A 24,102-nucleotide genomic window follows, 5' to 3' on the forward strand; every position below is an offset into this window, starting at 1 on the left:
ATGATATACCACTGCACACGTCACCGGGTACTGCTGTGCACACAGCGCCAGAGGGAGCGAGAGAGACAGTGAAAGGACAGAGAGGGAGCTGGGGGTGGGAGGAGAGGGGCTGATGCACGCAGAGCCAGCTCCAGTATATGGCGTTTCTCTGCTTGGAGCAAGGGAAGGCAAAACATTCTGCATTATGTATTTTACTTCGTCGCTGCCTCGTCCAAAAAGTCGATACGAAGCAAGTGCAGTTAAGACCATTATTCTCCAATGTGCACAGATCAAATTGAACCATTTTTTAAACGTGTACACAACACAAAATTCTGGATGGGATGTGTAAATGGCCGTACTGTCTGATGGCACTGCAACAGAAACACCTACTGTTTTAATTTTCCGTTGTTTTTTTTGGTTTTGTGTAGGGTTTATGCTGCCCATTGGCTGCTCCACTGAGGGAAAAAAACCAAAATGTTCTGGGTGTATTGCCTGAAATGATTTCAGCCAGTGGTAATTATTTTAGGCCACATTCCCTTCCGTCGTTTTTCTGCACACAGTGCCGCTCCAGGAGACGGTCCATCCTTTGGCAGAGGAAACATGGTCATGCTCAAAAAGGAACAGTCCCACCCACTCTGCCAACCCATGTCCCGTCTGAACACGAACAAAAGCAAGCAAAGTCCAGTTTTGGTCTTGTTTGGACTCCTTAAGAGCAACCGCGCTATGGAAGGAGCTGGAGGGATTACAGTAGGAATAATGCTGCAGTGAAATAAAAAGCATAGGCAAAGCCAATAGATCTAGCCTTTGAGACCTATTGGTTTTGCCAATGGTTTTACCCATGCAGTAGAGCAGGGCTCTGCAACATTCTCTGTAATGAGAACTACTTCTGATCAGTGAAAATCATTGTTAGCTACTGAAGGCCAACCAACTTGTGCATTGTTACCAGACACTCCGTAGCCCAACTTCATTCACTTTAAACATATGTCCATGGAGCCAGATACTACGTATGAACATGTGTGAGCATGAATAGGATATATGTGTGTAGGCCTGTATCATATCTACTTGTGGTACAGGACATACCTTTCACCATATCTGGCACCGTTACATGCACAAACATACATCCGTTTTTAGGTGGAGCCTAGACAGAGCGCATGCGCTGTCTGCAAGACCTGCTGGAATGAGTAAGGGACTTTGCTCCCGCCTGCCGCTTACCGTAGATTGAAGACAGTGTCGTTCTTGTTATGCTGCCTCCTAACTGGTTTGGCAGCCAACACGTCACTTTCTGTTCTTTGCTGAGGAGCATAGGCCAAGTACAGTTTAATTACGCCTGGATTGTTTTTCTATTGTTTGGATGGACTATTTTTTTGTTTCCTGCCTCTATGGCACTTTCATGTTTTATACAGCAGGGCTGCTTTCAAGTTTAATACAGCAGGACTGCCAGCTATACAAAACTTGTTCTCCTTTCCTTTCCAACCTCACATCCCGTCATGTTTTCTTTCCTGCCCCTTCTCCCCTCCTGCAATGCAGGAAAAGTTCACTTAGGAATTTACAATGCTAATAGCTCTAACTCAAGCAAATGCGAGATCCATTGCATTGCAAATGCTTGTTAAATGGGAGAAATTTAAAGTGCAGACAAATGTTCTGCAAAAATCTTCATAGTATGAAACATTTTTCTGCACTTTAAATTTCTCACATTTAAAAAATAAATTGTATTCTTCAGTTATAAATATGGCACTGTGTCCTCCAGCTACTAGGAGCAAGATACCTGCTGCGCGCAAAGGCAACACTTTGAAATGGGATAACATTTTACTGAAGATTTAACTTTATGTTTATATGCTTCCATAAAAACTCGGCATTTTAGTTTTCTCCCATTTCAAAGTGTTGCGTTTACCAACAGACAGCATTTTGATCCCAGTGGCTTGCAGACACGCTATAATATTTATGGTAAAAAACACAGTCATTTGTTTAAATGGGAGAAATTTAAAGTGAAGAAACATGCTTCATAAAACATTACGATGTAATTGGCTTAACTGAAAGTAGCAAAAAAGTTAAGACAATGTTTCACAGAAACATTTTTCTTCACTTTAAATTTTTCCAATTTGAAAAATAATTACTGTATTTTTCAGTTATAAACATGGCACTGTGTCTACTGACCCCTGGGAGCAAGATGCCTGCTGTTTGTAAACAAGATACGTTTAAATGGGAGAATATTAAAATGAAGAGTTAACTTAATCATTAAGTTAACACTCCATTTTAATTTTTCCCGATTTAAAAAGCATTTAGAAACATCATTTTGTTTTCTCCATTGAACTGAACTTGTATTTAAGAATTAAATACCTCAGTTCTTCACTTCTGTACCTCAATCTGAGCAGAGCACTGCTCATTATCAGGCTGTGTGATCTGCAGCCTAATAATAAGGTAAAGTAAACACAGCCTTTCCTTAACATTTTAAAGGAAAACACAAGGCTTATTTACTGCAGTGCTAGGTGTCTTCAGGCTACTGGCAGCTCACGATCAACTGGTTAGAGACACCTGCTGTGGAGCATCCCTGCTGCTGTGCAGCATGGCTCAAAAAGAGGAAAAAAGTCATTTTGTATGCTTGGTGAAAGTGTTTACAAAATGGCATGAACACTTTTTTTTCTTTTTGTTAACCAATCCGAGTTGGATCGGTAAACAAAAACAAAAAAGTAACGTGAGCGGGTAGGGGAGGAAACGCAAGTGGGGGAAGTAACACAGAGCGGCGTTGAAATCACAGAAGGTGAGGATAGAGAAGCAGTAGAGAGCTGGGAAGTGAAGTGGCGGGGAAGCAACACAGTGGGTGCGGCACAGGAGGCAAGACAAAAAGAGGGAAACGTAGCGGGAGCAGATAAACAAGAGTTTGCAGCATGGAGCTGGGGGTGGGCAGAAGCACACCAGTGAGAAAGCAACATGGCGGGAGAACTACATGAAGGTGAACGCAAACCAAAGCGGGTGTGGAGACGCACATGGGCAGAGTATGAGCAACATGAGCACTGCAGAGGGGGGAAGAATATGAGGAAAACAGCTGAAAAACACATGCACTCTCATGGAGTCCTTAAACAGAAAAAAAACTAGTGCTTGAAAAGTGAGCAGTGGAAGGACCCAAAAAAGCGTACATGCTCTAAGGGAGTGAAAAAAACATGAAGAGGAAGTAAAGACCACTCAATCTAACAAATAAAAAGTATGCAAATGAGTATGACAATGAAACCAATCAATGGTAAGCAACTGTCAAGCTCTAGGCCCACTGTAAGCTTAAAACACACTTGAAACAGACAGAGGATGAGTAGTTTAGTAGACCCTTACAGGATTCTTTACAAATCCCTTTTCAGGACATAACAACGTAGGCCTCACACAGTTTAAAAGTATACTCACCTTAGTTGCATTGCGGTTTGCATAGTTTACACAGGCGTTATGACTCTGGTTCAGCCACTATAAAAAAGAGAAGGAAAACAATATTTAAAAAATAAGGCTTATTAATATCATTAGATTGTTCAGCTCACATGGAGGTTCAGCAAATCAGGCTTCCAGATGCGAGACAACGGAATATACCAGTGCTTATTCGTCATTCATGAAAGGCATGTTGGTGTGGGTATTAGGAAACAGAGAGCACAGGAGCAGCCCCTCCCCGTGCTAGAGAGGAGGAGGAGCTACAGGAGAGCAGAACCGAGCGTGCTCCACAACACGCGGTGTCACTTGAAAATACTTTTTTTTCTCTGTTTCTAATATTTTACTACAACAGGACACCATACATCTCCTTCCTTTATAAAAAGTATAATTAAAACAGCAAAAAACATATAAATGTGCTACAGATTAATAAAAAGGAAATATTTTTCTTTTGCGCATTAACTAAACCATTAATAAACCATTATACATTTCAGTGGAAACCTCCTGTTCCTGCAGCTGTGTAGAGGAAAATAAACTCCACTATTCCATGATGGTCATCATAGAAGGCTCTTTAAGTTTGACCTTAGTCTTCTCTGAATACAGATCTGATGACTGACACAAGGTTATTATTATCATTCATAACATCACTCATGCCTGAAGAATGATATACCGATTGTCCCATGGGAACCCAGGCAACACTCCACCACTGGGCATTAATTACTCTGGTGGCATTGACTCTTTCCTCTGGAACGTGTGAGGGTTCCCTGAATCTGGATAAACTATTTTTAACAACAATGGATCCTTAATCCAGACCTGGACACCAACTTCTTTGCAGGATACAGCAGATATTGATCTTCTTGACAATTCAACATCACACTTACTGACGCCCATCTTGTCACCTGTTTGTGTGGCCTCTACGCCATTCACTGAATCTCCTTTCTGTCCCATTGCCCTAATAATCTGGAAGGGACATAAAACAGCCAATCCTGGTCATCTCACATCAGTTCAAATAAGGACTTCCTTTTCATGAAATGTAATGTTGTCCTAGATGCCAACAAAAATGGTTTAATTGCTTCAACACAGTCAATGCCAGCTCTGTAAGCACTTTGGATGCAATTCATCAGTACTTCATTAAACATCTTGACTTTTCCATTAGCTCGCGGATGATAAGGGGGCATCACAAAGAGTTTGACACCACATTTCATGAGGATTTTTTTCATAGTGTCGGATGCTAATTCAACACCATTTTCAGTTAAAATACCCTCAGGTATGCCCTCAAGACCAAATGTATCGTGGAAATATGATGGCATTCATGGTAGGGGGTTCAGAGACCCCTTAATCTCCACCCATCTAGATAGGTGCTCAACCATAACAACTAAATTCCCAAGACGAATGGATAAAATATGAAACGGCCCGATGAAATCCACACCTTCTGTTTTCCAAATCCTATCCAAACAAAGCGCTGATGCCATACTTGGCACAGCTATTGCTAAATGTTTTTCCTTCATTTTGAATTATGTACAATCTTTGGCCAGTCTTTCAATGTCACCATCCACACAAGGCCACCAAAAGCAGTCTCCCATTCTTCTTCTGGTAATGCGCATGCCTAAATGTCCCAACTGTGGAGGTTCAAGAATCCTTTGTCTGAAACTTTCTGGTGGAATCAACTTGTTTCACGACCAAAAGGCCATTTTCTAATGACAGTTTATTCTCTACCTTAGAAAATGGTTGCCACTCACCAGTTCAATTGATTTCCAAAGGGCAACTATTGGACCCGAGCCTCACACCTTCAGTCCAGTTGGCTTCCTCACTCAACGCCGCGCTCCGTCCATCTATGGTCGCACGTACCACCGATTCATTCACCTTGTCAATTATACTTTCTTCTACACTGTCTTGTGAAGTATCAGTCAGTTTTACCACCTACAATATATTCTACCCTAAAACTGTTTTCTAGCAATTTCATGTAGAGTCTGGCTAACTCAGCGGCAGCTTTCTTAATTTTTACTTCGATAAAAACGTCAACCAAAGGACAATGACCAGTCCATAAATTAAATGACCTTCCCCATAAGTAGGATTTACATTTTTCTTTGACCGAAGATCTCCTCACTGCTGCTTTCAGTGTTCTTGATTCAAAACCAGCCATAACTTAATTTACACTATCCCGCTGGGAGAGACATCAATAATCTTCTGCACAAGTATAATTTTTTTTTTGATCTGTCACAGAGACCCCCAAGCATCTATTTTTTAGAGACCAAATATCTCTTCTTAACGTCTTTCAGAGTTCTTGACGGAAAACCAATGGTAATCTCACTCATGCCGTCCCACTGCAATAGAACCACTAGCAATCCGCCAAGACTGGTTGAAGGGCGGGGACTGTGGATGTACATTTTTTGATTCGATCAAAATTCAATTGGAAAAGTTTAGACCAGTGGTTCCCAACCTGTGGTCCGGGGACCCCCGGGGGTCCGCAACTGATTAAAAAATTAAATAATATTTAAAGATTAGGTCCCCAGCTTTCACTAATGACTCAGTAGGGGGTCCACAGTTTCCAATAATGATACAGTTGGGGTCCACGAGTTCAAGTAATGATAAAGTGGGGGTCCACAGAAGTCAAGAGGTTGGGAACCACTGGCTTAGACCATACAAACTCAGTGTTTTTTTTTTATCTGGGGTCTGAAATATTCTGTCAAACTTGAAACTTTAATTAAATTTGAGAAGGCTCAAGTACGAGCCTAATTTGTTCTTGCCTGTGGGATGAAGGCTCCTCACGATGCTCTAAATGCTAGTTTGGGTTTAACTCCTTTATCTGTCAGTGCATGACCCAGATATTCTACCTCCCGGGCCTTGATCTTGAGAATACGCTTATACTTCCTCAATGTTACGGGTGTCGCAAACGAAACTGATAGCGCCTTGGCTACTGCACCGTCATATTCAAACTCCCTCCTCTTGAAATGCGGCAACATAATCCAGACTCCTGAAAATGAATGACATCCATCTTTGAAAGACCGAAGCCGCTGAGGCCAGGCGAAACGGCAGACAGCAAAACTGAAACACACCATTGGGCATTACGAAGGCCGCTAAATGACGATATTCTTTATCAAGCGCTCCCTGAGGGTAAGCAGCTCATTCGTCCAATTTGTGAACCATTTGGCCTGTCTGATGGTTGTAATTAAGGGTCAGATTCAGAGTTTGGCGGACATCTTACGGCATCCCGAATGTGTCAGATAGCCCATCCACTTATTGAAAGTGCATTAATCCTATGCACTTACAACAAGACAGGCGGGATGTGTGTCACAATCGTGATGGCGTACCCAGTGTGTCAAACTAAGTTAGGCCCTAAGTTTTCGATCCATGAGAAAGTAGAGCTCTTTACCCATCTTACTTGTTAAGGCATCTTATATCCAAGCGTATGAGTAAACCACCTTTTATTTATTTTTACCAAAACTGTGAGCGAAAGCCATAATGTGGCTTCTTCAGGTTGAAATGTACCTTCTTCTTGCATGCGATGTAGAACTTAACACTCCGCAGAACATTCTTCACATAGTATGTAAGCTTGCCATTAAATATCTTGCTGTACCTCTGAAATATGTTAGGTTCTGTATTTACACTGACCAATGTTACAGGACATTTTTCTCCAGGTTAAATATTCAGCCAAAAGTCCACCTCGAATTACAGGTCTCTCTTTTGTCAAACACAATCTTTTCCTCTTATTTTTCTGTGGTTGGACTCCATTTCTGACCACAAGTTGCTTGAGCTCAATCTTTGACCAGACATATCTCAATTAACCAATCTCACGCCCTGTAAAATCTGCTCTGGTGACATCACGGGGTAGCGTCTATCACGCCAAGAAGTTTTGTACAACTGTAGTGAAATAGTAGTGATTCCGGCTCCAGAATCGACCGTAACTCAGTCTTGGTACTATCAGTGCTAATGAGAACAGGGGGATCGGGGTGGCTTTCCACAACGCTCTGGGTAGAGCCCACCTCACACCAGATGGACACAGCTAGTTCATTCAAGTGACCCTATAATTCCTCCCCTGATTCTGAACAGAAGCACGTCTGGTGTGCATATGTTTGCCTCTCTCTACAGGTGTTACCGTAGTGGCCCACTTTATTGCACTTCTAACATTCTGGTCCTACAGCAGGCCCAGCTTTGCACTAGAAATATGAGAAAATGAGCCACACCTGTAACACACAACCTTTTGCATTCGTTACTACCTTGTCTGACCTAACTTCTGACACTGCTTTCTGTGCCTGTTGCATAGGAGTGGAAAAAACTTTACACACAGCGACTAGGGGAACTGTCATAGCTGTTTGGCATATTCTGAATCCTCTCTGACTCTGCCAACTGCTCCATCTGAAGACAAATGTCCTTCCTTGTGCCATCTTTTATTTGCATCTGATGGCTGGTTCATCAGGGATTGGCAGAGAGGTGAATCTTTTGAACTCGCAGCAGGACGCCACAACTTTCAGAGTATGGACCTATGAATCCACAGGTTCACTGGACCTTGTACTCTGGTGAAAAATCTGTGTCGATGCACAGTGCACTAGAAGGTTCATCTTCCCCTCAAAATATATTTACATTTTTTTACAGCAATTTGATACGTTCATATACTTCATCCTGAGCGGGGATTCAAATACATCTTATCTTTCTGCTCAACAACCTTCCTATAATTTCTGGTCAAGATCTTTGTTGGTCACTTGCACCCACATAATCCGTAAGTGACCTGAGCCAAGGATGCCCTCTCAGTGAAGGTTCGCCAGCCTCTTGTAGAAGCACAGAGGGTGCAAGCGATGATGTTTTCAGTCAATGCACAGAGGTGCAAAGCATCATTAGATTGATAGAAGCTGATTCCCGATTCGCATAAGATTGAAGTCCGGGTGATTTGTTGCTGATGCGGTGTGCGACTCACTGTGTAGTGTGTCACTGGGCTTTTAATTTCTTGCAGTGTTGCATTTGCAAACTCAAAGGATACAGCTGTGGCTCATTAAAAAAAACAAATAACAAAAAACAAAAAACATTAGAATGTACACGAGCATGTGTAGAGTTAAGCTTGCTAATAATTTATTCACAGATTTAGGCACATGGGCGTATGCCTATGATTTGGGTTAATTTTTTAATTAAAAGAATTCTAGGTAGATTCCCAGCAGCAGCAACATACGTAAACATTAACAAATATGTAAATTGACCTCCTGAAGAGAAGCATGGGGTGATGGATTCACAAAATGTGTTCATCGCAGATGATTTTCCATGAAAAGTCTCTTCTTCACCCAAGACGTCATTAACCAGTAAACCTGGGTGCACTTTCCCACACTTGTACCATTCATTCCTGCTTCATGCAGGTGTGAGCTCTGCAGCACGGATACATTGGGGAACTGCACTGAGGACACCTATGAATGTCCTCGTCTTGCAGCTTTGCGGATATTTACCACACTGGCGTGGACACAGATCCACCGGTTACATGTCACTTGCATCATGCGTACCTTAGAAGCTTCACAGTCTAACTGACATCTCTGCTCACGCAATCATATAGATACTAACACACAAGTCGCTGTTTCGCATTCCATGTGCATAGGTTTGACTTACAAAGGAACCAAGTTTTGTGAACCACGTCTAGTGTCGACCTTGCTGAAACCAGAAGGTGCAGACCTGTGGTTTGTACACAATTTGCATATAGTTCAAGGCACAGAAAGACCTGGGATGTATAGAGCTTTTTTGCTCTATAGGGAGCAGCATTAGCAGCTCAACCAATGGGGCGCCTTGTTTGTAAAGGCGCATGGACACTGGGGGAGCAGGATGCAGCCTGAGAAGGTGGAACCCCTGGGGTATCTCGGTGGGATCCAATTATACCCCTTGCTGTGGGAGAGGCTGGCTCCCGCTAACGCCACAGGTCTCTTCTGTTCCTGTGAGCCCTCTGTAGGGAAGGACAACACACCTCCGCTGCTTGCGAAACGACAAATTGTTATGTGCCGAAAGAGAGATAAATGAGCAAGAGAGACCCTCAGTCACACCTTCCGAGTGGGAATGGTGGAGCTACCACCTGTTACGCAGGGTAATCGCACGCGGACAGACGTGTAAGCAGCACCTTTTCTTCTTGATGAAGCACCAAGCGACACAAATACACCTCCAATCCCCAGGCACCACGCGCCTCCATGGGCTTCGAGAGCAGGGTCGGACTGGCCGTAGCGAGCATCGGCGTTTCCCCGGGGGATGAGGGTTCGTTTTGCAGCATTGGGGGACAGTTTTGTTTCTGGGGGCCGGTTTTGCAGCAGCGCTGGTTTCCCTGTTTGAGGTCAGTAAGCGAACAACTATGCCATCTGCATCATGACCCACACATACAAGGAAATAAATGCATGCAATCACCAAGCCCAATGATGAATAAAAGCTCAATTAAAAAATTAGGGAGATTTGAATGGATAGTCGGCTAAGATACAGTGGAAACTGCAGCTCCTAGACAGAAAGCCTGATTATGAGTTTGGCGGTCCCAACCGGGACTGCCAAACTTAGGCAGAGGACACCACCGCCATATTACAAGTTTTCCGCCGCTCTGACCTGGCTGACTGACCAAAACTTTAAAATAGAGTGATCCCACGGAACAGTGCTATGAGTTCTCGTAGCACACAGGGGGCCGAGCATTATCCTCAGAATGCGCACTGGGTGCAAAGCAGACAGTGCACATTCCAACGGTGCTGGGCGGGGGGGGGGGGTCCTGCACTGCCCATGACATGGGCATGGGCAGTGCAGGGGCCTCTGTGGCCCACTGCACTTGTTCTCTGCCAGCATTTTCATGGTGGGGAAACCGCCATTAAAAGGCTGGCAGAGAACAAGGTTGTAATCAGCAGGGTAGCGCTGAATTCAGCGCCGCTCTGGCTGATTACAACCAAGAACGCTGTCACCCCTTCGGGATCTTGGATCGTGGCGGAGATAGCGGTCAGTCCACTGTCCGCCTGCCAAAGTTGTAATGTGGTGGTCGGACTGCTACAGCCGCGGCGGTCCGACCACCACCGTAAGTCTGGCGGTCTTGTGACTGCCAGACTCATAATCAGGCCCTGATTCTCTGAGCAGTTTGAAGTAGTACTATATACCTTTACAGTGACACAAGAGAATGTGTACACATGCAGGTAAACTGAAATCAAACAATAAACAGATTATGGTGGCTCCTGCCCACAGCTCACCTGGAGAGAGTGGAAACCAGAGCTGCTAAATATGATAGGAGCCCAGCAAGAGGCCAGTTGCAGCCATGCCTTCTGCATCATGTGAACACAAGAGAAATCAAACTCATGTAAGCGACCAACCAACAAACTGGAGATTAACGAGGCTTGCCAGGGATACAACACAGGTTCTTTAGGGTGCTCTGGTGTCAGTTCTAAATGTGGGGAATCTGCAAGTCCGAGGGCAAAGAGTCCAGCAAGAAACTGACTTAGATGCGCAGGGGTGGCATTTAAATGTGGCTACGTCTATTTTTGGGTTTGTGGAGGAGAGGTATCATTCACAAACCTATCCCATTCTATTTCTCCCGATATCCCACAATACCTCACGCTTATCTATCTGCAACGCATCCTCCAATGTGCACCATCTTTTACGTTTTCTTTCAAATAATATTTTCATGTTTAATAAAAAAATATATTTTTTTTACATTACTTATTGTTTCCTACTATTCTTATTTTTTAAACTTCTTTCCTAATGGTTAAAAAAAACATACTATCATTTTTAGGGTCGCTTGCAAGGCTCTGTTGTGTTCAGTACAGGGCCTGGAGCCCGCCTGGAGCTCACCATTTGTTGGTTCACGCGGCACTCTTCTTTACAGCCTCGTAATTTGTCAGGGCATGCCTGGCATCATTTCTGTTACTCTGTGTGGAGCAGGGATAAAGCACTAATTGATTCAACTTAATAAGTGCACGCCTGCTGCTCCCGACGTGATCGAGGTACTATTTTGTTCTAACTTCTTGTGCCTCCCAAACAGAAGGCTTGTGACTGGCAAAAATGTGCCCAGCAGGACAAACAAAATTGCAAAGTTTTCTTTTATAAAGCTAACTTTATTTTATTTTGCCACGTCGTCTTTTTTCAGTTTCCACTCATGTATTCTTTTGTTTTTGCTCGTGGGCACTGTTGTCAAAAGATAACAATTAACTTGTTCTAAATATGAAAGATCTATTGCATTGTAAATGCTTGTTTTCATTGAGAATAAAACAACTTTTATACCTACATACAGTAGAGAAATCTCCATCCATGTTGTGTCAGGAGACAGTGGTAAACAAGATGCTCAGACTGTCAGTATCAAGCGGCCTCTAATACTAGTCACTGCAACTATGTCATTACACAGCAATGTTTTCCGCATAATTATAGAGTTACCATTTACTTGCAACATATTCCACCATGTGCCGCATGGCTTTCAGACTGTAACCACAAAAACTACTCGAGTTCAAACAGATCAAAGGTTACCAAAATAAATGTGCCAATCGTTTTCAGATGAAAGGCAGGCACTTTGCAAAAGTTAACTGGTCACCTTTCAGTTGTTGACTGCTGTTATAAGGAGTTAAACTGGTACAAATGGGGTGAATGTCTTGCCCAGACTGTGTCAATGTCCTCAGGTGATGGACTTTGGAAGGGCTTTTGTCTTCATCAAGACAACAATTCCAACATACTTAAATGTATTTCAGATATGGTGAAAATAATGATTCCTTTTTTATCATAGAATATTTTATTATTCGCCAAATCCCAAGTTACACCTTTGCTTAATGATCAGCATAATTTCTAGTGCTCCATAGAGAAAAAACATTAGTGCAGGGGCCTAACCGTCTCCTTGGGAGCCCATCACCGGCACTCTTGAATTTTGGGGTATCTATTTTCAGCCCACCTCTCTGCCTTTCCTAAAGCACTCTACTACTCCACCCGCCTCTTGAAGGTTGTTCTTCATCCCTGCTTTCTCCCTTGGACACTGTTTTCCTATTGTTCGCTGCTTCCTTAGTTCTGCCTGGTCTTGCTCTGGGTCAAGGTCTGACAGTGAAAAATAAGTACCAGTCCTGAAAAAAAGAGTTTCTATAATATATGTGTGTGTGTATATATATATATAAATATATATATATATATAGTAGAATACGTTCTGAAAAAATATATTTTTAGTGGGAAAGAAGAAACTAAAGATCTGAAGTCCAAGTATGGACAAGGAGTTAGTAAAAACAAACTAGGGCCATGCAGAATAAAAGACCATTCGTTAGAAGAACTTTGAGCCAGGTAAGTGCAACAAGAACGCTGCAGTCACAAAAAAACAAACTTACGTGGCCGCACTTCTTGTGACCTACACTTTCTTTGCTTTTTGCTCGTAGAGTTAGACCTACTATGTCAACAAACAGTGATCCTGAGGGACCGAATCAGCTTTGGTATTGGTCTCAGAATGGTGGTTGACACGGGCCAGGTGGTGGCCCTGGTCTAACATTTGTTTTAGAAATAGTTTTATTAGTTTTAATGGCACGAAACAATGCATACAGTACACTCAGGAAACCAAATAATACTGCCTGGAGAAGACTCCTCCTCCTTCCAAATGCAACCCCGCCCTCAACGAACAGGACACGTAACTGTGTCCCACTCCCCAGAACGACCCCACCTGTACCACCCCCCCGGGTGACTTTAAATGCTGCCAGTTGAGTGGCACAATTCTGCAACAAATCCACAGTGAGCTCTCCATCTCCCCCAGACCTTGTTGCACTTCTTAGGGCAAACCCTACCCTGGTATACCACTCTTTCCACCTCTATACATATATTCATGCCTTCCTCCCACATTGCTTTAGTTGGTTTCTGGCCCCATGTTCTGGCCACGTCTCTTTCCGCAACAACAAAACCCAACAAACAAAGCCCCTGTACCATTCTAGGAATGTCATCTTCTTGTGGGATCCCAAGTAGTACAAGTTGGGGCGTCCTGGGACCATCAAGTTCCCTGACTGCTTCTAGTTCACGTATCACATCCCCCAAAATTTACGAATCATCGGACAACCCCAAACTGAGTGGAGAAATGTGTCCTCCTCTGTGATGCATCATAAACAGCCAGGAATTGCATCTCTCCCCATTGGAAATAATTTGCTTCTATTGAAGTAGATTCGATGTAGTAGTTTTCCTTGTATTAACCGCAGCGAAGCATTGATTGCTACTTCCCTCGGATGTAACAAGGCCACTTCCTAATCAATGTCCTCCAGGGCACATCTGTCTCCCACCTGGTCTGATGGTTCTGGAGATCTGAGATGTTCTTGGCCAGACTGCGGTAGAGTTGACCCACAGGTCTCTGAGTAATCGTGCTCCTTAGTACTCTGTTTTTGAGGGGCTATGTACTACGGGGGTGGGGAGATTGCCTTTCCAGTTCACCTTTTGATTTGCATGTGTCGGCTGAATAAATTTAAAGCTTTGAGTAGGCACTAGTTGATGTTCATGCTGTGAAGCTTCAAATGATCTGACCTCTTTTCCAAGTATTCCATTCCTACAAACTCCCACTGTCTGAAGCCAGACAACTTGCCGAGTTCTTTGAGTGTCCCCCCTTTCCGCAATGGCATAAACAGAGTGATTTTATCGTTCCAGCCACGGGCTCTACTAGCATCACCCCGTGCTGTCAGAGTTGCCTTTGTCGGTGTGGGCAAGTGTTCCCTATACAGTGTATGTTATATGTATATAACTCTTGCTAGTCAGGTCATTGGTGCACTGCATGAAGTGAACCCCCATTCACGAATGCTCTCAAGTTGTGTTATATATATATAAATAAAATGCCCTTATATCAGGACATGCCGCTGTTCGATCTGTACGAGGTTCCTAGGGCTGTACTCATGGTCACTTCATTCCAGATTAGCTTTCGTAGTGTTCTGTCTGACCTGATAAAGTAAACCTCCGGTACCTCAAAGGGTGGGTTCTGTAGGACATATAGGAATTTGGTTACGGTGACCATTTTGAAAAGAGACTACCCAGAGTAATTAAGGGGAGTTTGCGCCTCCTAGCTACATCAGATTGGGACTTCTCCCTACTGAGGTTCCACTCCAGGAATCTGGCTCTGTTGGCTGTTGTCTCAATTTCAAGAACCTGAAGCCCATTTATGAGATGCCAGGGTCCCCGAGCACTGCATCCAAACTGCCCAAGTCCCCCATCCGGTAAAAAAAAACTGACTGCTTGCATTTAATGCATTACCTTGGATATGTCTCAAAATTGTGTAAAAATTTAAAGGATCACGGAGATTACTATTTGTGGGCTAGTAGGATAAATCAACACATGATACATGTAGAGCGAAATCTTTTCCGGTTCGCTTGTCACCTCTGTAAACCAGGATGCATCAGCTCTCCAACGTACTGAGCATGCCAAGACCTCCAGGCATAGCACAAACAGCAAGGGGGAGAGTGGGCTCCTGCCACGTCCCCCTTCCCAACTCAAACGTATCTGACAACTCCCTGTTCACCCTCACCACTGGTGTAGGGGTCTTGTAAAGCAGAGACACTCAGTTACAGAACTTGGGGCCAAACCCAAAACTTCTCAGGGTCAAATGTAGGTACTTCCAGTCGACAGAGTTGAAGGACTTTTCGGTGTCCAACAACAGGTTGGCCCCGGCCTCCTGTCCTCCTTATTCTTAGCTAAACACACCTGTAACTGTCTAAGGCTAAGGCGAGAGCCCCTTTGAGGCATACATCCCATGTAGTCTTTATGTATAAGAGAGATAATCACCCTGGCACCTTAGTCGCAAATATTTTGGCCAATATTTTCGACTGATCATTAATTAATTACATTTTATTTGCAACCACCTGATAACATTTGATTTGGGGGATCAAATAATTAAAAGTCCCCTCTGGGCCCTACATGGTCTTGGTTTGAATTATTGGCAGAGGAATTGGGGGTCATCTTCTATCTTCTCCCGTTCCTACCTGCACCAACCCGGTTACAGAGGCACATGGTAACTACCAGGCCTGGATCACAGGAGCTCTAGATATCACAATACTCCACGTCATCGCCCTTCGAAGCCTTGGGTTAGCAATGATCTGCAAGGAGCCAGAAGCCATTGCAAGAAACCTGAAGGAGAGCGGCGCTCAAGCTTGTACAAGGACTGAAGACCTGACTACAAGGAGGCCCTTAGAAAGTACAAGAACATGCAAGAAACAGATTAGAGGCATCAGGGCAGGCTATTTTGCGAGTGAGATTTTACAGGCCTCCAATCCTGCCCAAACCATTTTCGCTATCACGCGTAACCTCTCTGTGTTCAACACCAAGATACTTCTTGTCAATCACTAAGCAATGACCTAGGAAGCTATTTCAAGAACAGGATCCAAGACATTTTGACAGCTTTCTCTTCTGACTCGATCCCCTCATCTACCTCCGTTCTGGTAAGGGAACCAACCTGTCCTCTTGTAAAGCAGACGCTGTGTCAGTAACAGACTTAGATCTTCTACTAGACAGCGAATCTCTTAAAATTGTCAACTCGGTTTCATCTGGCACTCTGTTGTAAGCTTAGTGTGAGGGGCAGAAATGGGGCGTTTAAACGAGGGGCAGCCATCGGAAGTGCAATTAACACTCACAACTTCTTGGTCCTGACAAAAATAACTTCTGCGAAGAATGATGTAAAAGGCGTATTTTCACACTGGAAAAGTTAAGAGAACATGCCAAGTTTTGAAGAAGAGACCTTTTTTCTTCGGGGACAAAAATTATAATTGTGCAAATGCACATTTCCAATGTGGAATTTCCACGATGCAGAAAACCTACACAAGTGCATATAGGAGACAAGACCAAGCGTAAAAGCCTATATTTTACATATATTTCTATGTATACTCGTATTAGGTCTCAGGAATCTCTGACAAATTGGTAAATGTGCGCCAATCTTGGTTGTAAATCTATGAAAACAACATTTTTGTTAAAATAAAGTTTGTGAAGGAACCCTTATTTCACGGAGGGCAGTTTCCATAAATAAATACGTCAATAGGACCCGCAACACTTCTCATGAATAAATAATCTTGCCTCAGGATCTGAAGTCGGTCCCCGTCGCCCATCAGAGGTCTGCCAGTGATTGAGCTGGAAAAAAGACTCTTCCCTCTGAAGAAACACTAGTCCAGCAGGACTCCTGGCTCTGCCTTCATACAGGGTATTTGGGCCCAGCCTGGAGAGTATTAAAGAACAGCTGCTCCTTGTGACACAGATAAGTTATCTGCTCTCAGTATTCTTATTACCAGCCTTCCAAGAAAAGCACTAAGGAGGAGGAAAGGGGATTTTAAATCTAATTTTGCAAGATATATCTGATTAATTAGTGTATTATAATTTCAGTGGTGTATTTTTACCTCTTTAACCTAAGTGTGCCCCCTTACAGAGAAAATATAGATTACTCTTAATAGGTTTTATGAGGACCTCTATTACAGAACTGTATGGACATTGTAAATAAAGTATTAAGAAGACCAGCAGAGGTGATTGGGAGGCTTTCATGCTTACCATTCAAGTTTGCGTCTCCCGCCATGGCCGACAGAGCTATTGCTTAACCTCGAATCATACATCAGTTAACAAGGGCGAGGACAAGCAACTTAAACCACTGTAATTAGCAATTAGGAGCTTTCGATGATCGACACACACCTCATCCACAGACTCTTTTGCACAAAGAGGCTTCTGAACCCTGCAGAGACTCAATAATGAAGTGTTTATAGTCTTCGGAGTGTGGTGGCGGGGGGCACTTACCTGCCAGAAAACAGTCGATGCCAATGTCTGGCCCGGCAGGAGGAGGCCGACGACCTAGAAGAAAGAGAGTGCGGATTACAAAGACATCAGCGCATCCCTTCCGATACGCTATAGACTGTGAGGTTACATGTGCTTGGAAGTAACTCTTACAAAGTCAACAAGCATTTGCAATGCAACAGGTCTCACATTTGCGAGAGTTAACGTTTTTTCTGCCATTGGTCAACCCTGCCTCATAATTTGGTCCTTTCCTGCTACATAATACCACTGAGCAAGCAGCTCTACAAGATCATGCGTCACAAGAGAGAACTTCTAATGGGAAACAGAGAAACGGTGAAACAATTGTGAAGGATGGGGTATCACAGCTCTATACAATGGTGAACAAAATGTAAGTGCTTAACTATAAAGAAGCTTTTCTCTGACATGTTGTGAGCTGTGCGCGAAAGGGATGCGCAGTCCTTTCCGTAACTGTGACGTGAAGTAACTAAGAAACAATGTGAAGTAACTGGTAGTCAAGTAAAATGCTCCAATACTGCCCAGGGCGCTGTGTAAAACTTGAAAGCACAATGGGCACCATGAGTGCGCATAAGAAGTAATTGGTAGCCATGCAAAGCACTCCAATACTGCCCATTTTGCTGTGTAAGACTTGAATGCGCCATGGTCGGCATGAGTGCATAGGAAAAATAAAAGAAACAATGTGAAGTAACCTGTAGGAACGCTCCAATACTGCCCATTTCGCTGTGTAAAACCTGAAAGCGCCATGGCAGCCATGAGCACGAAGGAAAAACAAAAGAAACAAGAAGAAGTAATTGGTAGTCATGCAAAGTGCTCCAATACTGCCCACTGCACTGTGTAAAACTTGAATGCACTATGGCCACCATGAGCGCGACTGAAAAACAAACAAAAAATGACAAGTAACTTGTAGTTATGCAATTCGCTCCAATACTGCGCATCAAGTTCTGGGGCCCAGAGAATAGTTCACAAGAGGTAAAAAAAAGCAGCGCTTGTGCCTGCGACGTGCTTGACCTAAAAAAGTAGTTGGCTCTCAGTAAAACCTATCGGCACTCGTGCAGTAATCCAAACAGGGTCAGTCTGCAAGGCGGAGACAAAACCGCCCCAAGGTGGAACAAACATAAAGCTCTTACCAATGTCATCAAGGGATGTTTGAAAGGCAAGCCCACGAATGAGTGAAAGTGGTGTACGGTATGAAGGTACCTCAAAAATGTAAAAATGTGGTTCTAGTAACACTCTATGCCTACAATGAGAAATACTTTACACAGTAACTGAAGAGCCACAGTTGTGTTCTCAGAGTTCATGCACTGTGATGCCGACTAGTCCATACTTTGTAGATACTGCTACAGTCCTCCAGGTCCACATGAGCTTCGCTTATTGATCTTCTTGGTCTTTTGTGATATCCTGAAAAGAATGGTGATGGGGAAATTGGTACTGATAATTGACATTTGTGTACAATCTGCCATTAGTATGCGAGTCAGAAGGGTATGTGTGCCAGTTTCAATCAGTTGCGAGCTTTTAGTGAATTCATACGGACGGATGTGTCACCTGCTTTTTTATTTCCTCGGTTACTATGGTTGTCTAAATGGAGTAAGTAGATGATGGTAGTAAGTGCTGCTTGTTGTCTTAATCTCTTAATCTAAATACTTACTGCTGCCTGTCTGCACGTGAGACACACCTTCTGGCATTCTTACCTGCTGCCTGATGGGAGGAATGATGATATCTCCAGCCGGCACAGGTCTGTATACATCTGTGCTCAAATAGTCAAAGGTGACTCATGCATCCTGTAAGTAAATGACATCCTGCATAAGAAAATATTGCTGCAATCTGGCAAAGGCACTATGGCCTTAAGGTGATGACAATCTACTAGTCCCCACCTTGCACTGCAACCGGAGAGATCGGTAGCAGGTTAAGAGGACAAAAAGACTGAACACTCCTGAAAGAACACACTGGAAGAAACAAGGTCCCCAAGACAGACGAGTGACCCATAGCAAATGTGCGTTGGGAAGTGCATGGGGTATGCTCCAATCGTAAGGCCAGTAGGGACATGGGGCCGCAAGTAGCTCCCCTGTCCATGGAGTAGTCGGCCGGTGTGGCCATCGATTGATCTTGTCCTGCCCCCTGCCTCCTACCATCCCATTTAGGAGGCAGGCGGGAGGGGATACATCTGAGTACTGGCTTGACTGGACAAATAACATTCCTTGTATAGGAAAGTGCCTCTTTTGACATGGTCAGCCCACGTTTTAATTTATTTTGCCTGGTTTCTGGTGTGATTTTGACTGCTAGTGCACTAGCACCTGCTAACCAGATCTCCAGTGCCAGATCTTTTTCCCCAAAACTGCACAGTCAATTTGCACAATTGGCAAAACCTTTGGCTACCACTATAAGTCCATAGTAAATGGCACCCTTAGTACCTAGGGCATGGGATACTAAAGGAAGGGCCCTGAGAGCTGCAGCACAGATTGTGCCACCCCCAGGGACCCTCTCACCAAGTGCACACCATGCTGCCATTGCATACTGCGTGTCTTGGTGGAGAAGTAAAATGAAAACACAACATGGCACACAGCCTGTGTGCCATGTCACATAACACTGCCTGTAATATATTTAAGTCACACCTCTGGCAGGACTTATAGCCCTAAGGCAGGGTGCATTATATTGCATGTGAGGGTATAACTGCATGATCAGATATGCCCTTGTTATGTCTATGTCAATTCTCAGACTTAGCAAGAGAATAGTAAAGCCATTCTAAGTACAAGTGCTAGACACTGGTCATTACGAGTTCCCCAGCTACATGATAGCTTCACTGACGATAGGGATGTTTGGTATCAAACACCTCATATTAATAAACCCTGAATGAATTCAGTGATGGATTTATTAATACATGCACTCAGAGGGCACCTTAGAGGTGCCCCCTGAAAACCTACCAACTCCTAGCGTGGGCATTGACTGGTCAAAACCAGTGCAGCCACCTTAGACAGAGTTCTGGCTTCCTGAGGTGAAAGCCAATGCTCTCAAGGGCTCAGAACAAAGGCCTAATCCGGGAAGAAATACTATTACCTTGTCCAGGTAGGATGGACATTCCAGGGTGGGGAGCTTCAAAGCCCTTGCCACCTTTGTAATGCGACCCAGGCATCTCCAAATGGGGTAGAAGGTACACCCCCAGTTCCTGACCCCACTTTTACTGCAAGACCAGCGGGAAAATTAGGCAGATTAGGAGGTGTCCCTCTTCATGCCAGTCCCACCCCTAAGTAGGACAAGCTGAAGTGGACACCACCTTTCAGAGTCCTCCATCTTGTGTGGAAGGAATTAGGCCAATAGGGTAAGGCCTATGCCCACTTTCCAACAGACGTGGTCGTAGGAAGGGTATAGTCACCGTGAGGTAGCTCCACTGAACCCTAGAACTCAGATCCTGACAACCTTCGAAGAAGAAGGACAAAGAAGAGTTGCCCAGTAGAAGAAGAGGAAGAAGAAACAGCTGACCCGGTACCAGCCTTTCCAGCCTGCCTGCTGACCTCACTGGACTTTGCACAAAAAGACTTGTCCTGTAGCTACAGCTTCAAGAAACCCGGGAAGCCTACCTGCCTTCTAAAAAGACTCTGACTCCTGTGAGCAGCGGACCTGCTCAGCAACTAAGTATCCAACAAGGACTCTGCAGCCTGGAAACCCGACACCTAAAGTGACCGCAGCACCCGACAGCCTCGGCCTGGTGAGAAGCCAACCAACTGAGCCAGCAGGGCTTCCCAGCTGGCCTGAGCCACCTGAGTGTCAACTCTTCTGGACTCCACCAATTCGTTTGGAGCCCCTGCACGCAGGCCCCCTCCCCCACAGCCTGGTGGTGAGAGAAAACCCGACACCTACAGCAACCACTGCACCCGTCGCTCCTGTCACAATCTGAGGTGGGCCAACGGTGTCAACGATGTCCCTCACCTCCCCCAAGCTTGAGTCCACCTTAGCTGACCACCTGCTGGACTCCCTGACGATGCCTGCAGCTTCAACACACAGGACCTTCTGACTGCGAGTACTCCAGGACAGTGAAACCCGACACCAAAGGACACCCCTGCACCCATCACCTCTGGGCCCTGGAGACAAAGACCAATAGTTCACCTACCTTCCTGGACATCTCAAGTCTTCAGCCTACCTGCTTGTTGTCTTTGATTGGCCCCCTGGCCAGAGCCTGCAGCCTGCCTTCACGATGACTGAACACCTATAGGAAACCATTATGCACCTGCACCTCTGCTCCCAGCCGCCCCAGTTCTGCCCGGTGTGACCTGTTGGTGTGGTTCTGATTAGTGCCCAGTACTTACCTTAACTCCCTGAGATTGGCTTCCTAAGTTGTTGTTAACTCTGTGTTTGCTGAACTTTGTTTTGCTCCGTAGGTTAACGTTGAAAACTCTAAAAATTGCACTGTCAATTTTTGAAACAGCAACGTATTTATCTTTTTAAAACTGCTTACCCTATAACGAAGATCTATGTTTCAAATCATATATGAAATCAAATGATATTTTTCTAAATTGCTCTTGGATTTATTTGTTGAGTGTGTGTAGGGAAATGCCTCACTCGGCATGGTTACCCCCTAAATATTTGCCTTTTGTTGATGCCAGTTATGATTGAAAGTGTGCTGGGACCCTGCTAACCAGGCCCCAGCACCAGTGTTTTTTTCCTAAACTGTACCTTTGTTCCCACAATTGGCACAGCCCTGGCCCACAGATAAGTCCCTTGTAAATGGTACCCCTGGTCCCAAGGGCCCTGTGGCCAGGGAAGGTCTCTAAGGGCTGCAGCATGTATTATGCCACCCTGGGGACCTCTCAGTCAGCACATACACACTGCCTCACAGCTTGTGTGTGCTGGTGGGGAGAAAATGACTAAGTCAACATGGCACTCCCCTCAGGGTGCCATGCCCTCAACCCACTGCCTGTGGCATAGCTAAGTCACCCCTCTAGCAGGTCTTACAGCCCTAAAGCAGGGTGCACTATACCACAGGTGAGGGCATAGTTGCATGAGCACTATGCCCCTACAGTGTCTAAGCCGAACCTTAGACATTGTAAGTGCAGGGTAGCCATAAAGTGTATATATATAGTCTGGGAGTCTGTCAATTAAGAACTCCACAGTTCCATAATGGTTACACTGAAATCTGGGAAGTTTGGTATCAAACTTTTCAGCACAATACATGCACACTGATGCCAGTGAGGAATGTATTAAAAAGTACACACAGAGGGCATCTTAGAGATGCTCCCTACATGTCAGCCCGACTCCTAGTGTTAGGCTGACCAGTTCCTGCCAGCCTGCCACAACCAGACGAGTTTCTGGCCACATGGGGTGAGTGCCTTTGTCACCCTGTGGCCAGGAACAAAGCCTGCACTGGGTGGAGGTGCTTCTCACCAGGAACACCTGGCGGTAAGCCTCAAAGGCTCATGCCTCTTGTTAAAGCGCCCCAGGGCATCCCAGCTAGTGGAGATGTCTGCCCCTCCGGACACAGCCCCCACTTTTGGTGGCAAGTCTGGAGGAGATAATGAGAAAAACAAGGAGGAGTCACCCACCAGTCAGGACAGCCCCCAAGGTGTCCTGACCTGAGGTGAGCCCTGCCTTAAGAAATCCTTCATCTTGGTTTTGGAGGATTCCCCCAGTAGGAATAGGGATGTGCTCCCCTCCCCTCAGGGAGAGGCACAAAGAGGGTGTAGCCACCCTCTAGGACAGTAGCCATTGGCTTCTGCCCCCAGACCTAAACACACCCCTAAATACAGTATTTAGGGGTGACCCTGAACCCAGGAAATGAGATTCCTGTAACCTACAACAAGAAGAAGGACTGCTGACCTGAAAGCCCCGCAGAGACGACGGAGACACCAACTGACTTAGCCCCAGCCCTACTGGCCTGTCTGTAGACTCAAAGAACCTGCACAGCGACGCATCCAGCGGGACCAGCGACCTCTGAGGACTCAGAGGACTGCCCTGCACCCAAAGGACCAAGAACCTCCAGAGAACAGCGGCACTGTTCAGAAACAGCAACAAACTTGCAACTTTGAAGGAACTTTAAAGAGACTCTCACTTCCAGCCAGAAGCGTGAGTCTTCACACACTGCACCCGATGACCCCGGCTCGAGTCCAGGACAACCAACACCGCAGAGAGGACTCCCAGGCAACTCCAACGATGTGGACACCCTGAGTCGACTTCCCTGCACCCCCACGGCGACGTCTGCATAGAGGATCCAGAGGCTCCCCCTGACCACGACTGCCTGTTAACAAAGGAACCCGACGCCTGGACCAAGCACTGAGCCCACAGCCTCCAGGACCGATAGGAACCACCTACCTCAGTGCAGGAGAGACCAGCAGACAGCCCTCATCCTAGCCCAGTCGGTGGCTGGCCCGAGAAGCCCCCCTGTGCCCTGCCTGCATCGCCAGAGTGACCCCCGGGTCTCTCCATTGCTTTCTATATCAAACATGACGCCTACTTTGCACACTGCACCCAGCCGCCCCTGTGCCGCTGAGGATGTGTTTTTGTGTGCTTGTGTGTGTGTCCCCAGTGCTCTACAAACCCCCCTTGGTCTGCTCCCCAAGGACGCAGGTACTTACCTACTAGCAGACTGGAACCGGGGCGCCCTTGTTCTTCATAGGCACCAATGTGTTTTGGGCCCTCCTTCGACCTCTTCACCTGACCGGCCCTGTGTTGCTGGTGCAGTGGCTTTAGGGTTGCCTTGAACCCCCAACGGTGGGCTGCCTATGCCCAGGAGACTGACTGTGTAAGTGATTTACTTACCTGAGAAAACTAACCAAACTTAACTCCCCCAGGAACTGTTGATTTTTGCAGTGTTCACTTTTAAAATAGCTTATTGCCATTTTAACCAAACCTTTGTGTACTATTGTTTTAAATCAAAGTTCTATACTTACCTGTGTGAAGTACCTTGCATTTTATGTACTTACCTCAAATCTTGTGGTTCTAAAATAAATTAGGAAAATATATTTTTCTATATAAAAACCTATTGGCCTAGAGTTAAGTCTTTGAGTGTGTGTTCCTCATTTATTGTGTGTGTGTGTACAACAA

The 24,102-nt window shown here is 45.1% G+C and overlaps 1 protein-coding gene across 1 annotated transcript in view; it reads right to left on the bottom strand.

Moving 5' to 3' along the window:
• Positions 1-24,102, bottom strand: part of SFXN5 (sideroflexin 5) — an 809,240-nt gene that overhangs the window by 434,019 nt on the left and 351,119 nt on the right. Inside the window, exons 7-8 of the mRNA XM_069205595.1 lie at positions 17,059-17,112; positions 3,370-3,426 (exon numbers count right to left, since the gene is read on the bottom strand). Of these exons, the coding sequence (XP_069061696.1) occupies positions 3,370-3,426; positions 17,059-17,112 (111 nt within the window). The remainder of the gene's footprint in view (positions 1-3,369; positions 3,427-17,058; positions 17,113-24,102) is intronic.

The sequence above is a fragment of the Pleurodeles waltl genome, chromosome 1_2 (genome assembly GCF_031143425.1).
Source record: "Pleurodeles waltl isolate 20211129_DDA chromosome 1_2, aPleWal1.hap1.20221129, whole genome shotgun sequence".
NCBI classification, from domain to species: domain Eukaryota; kingdom Metazoa; phylum Chordata; class Amphibia; order Caudata; family Salamandridae; genus Pleurodeles; species Pleurodeles waltl.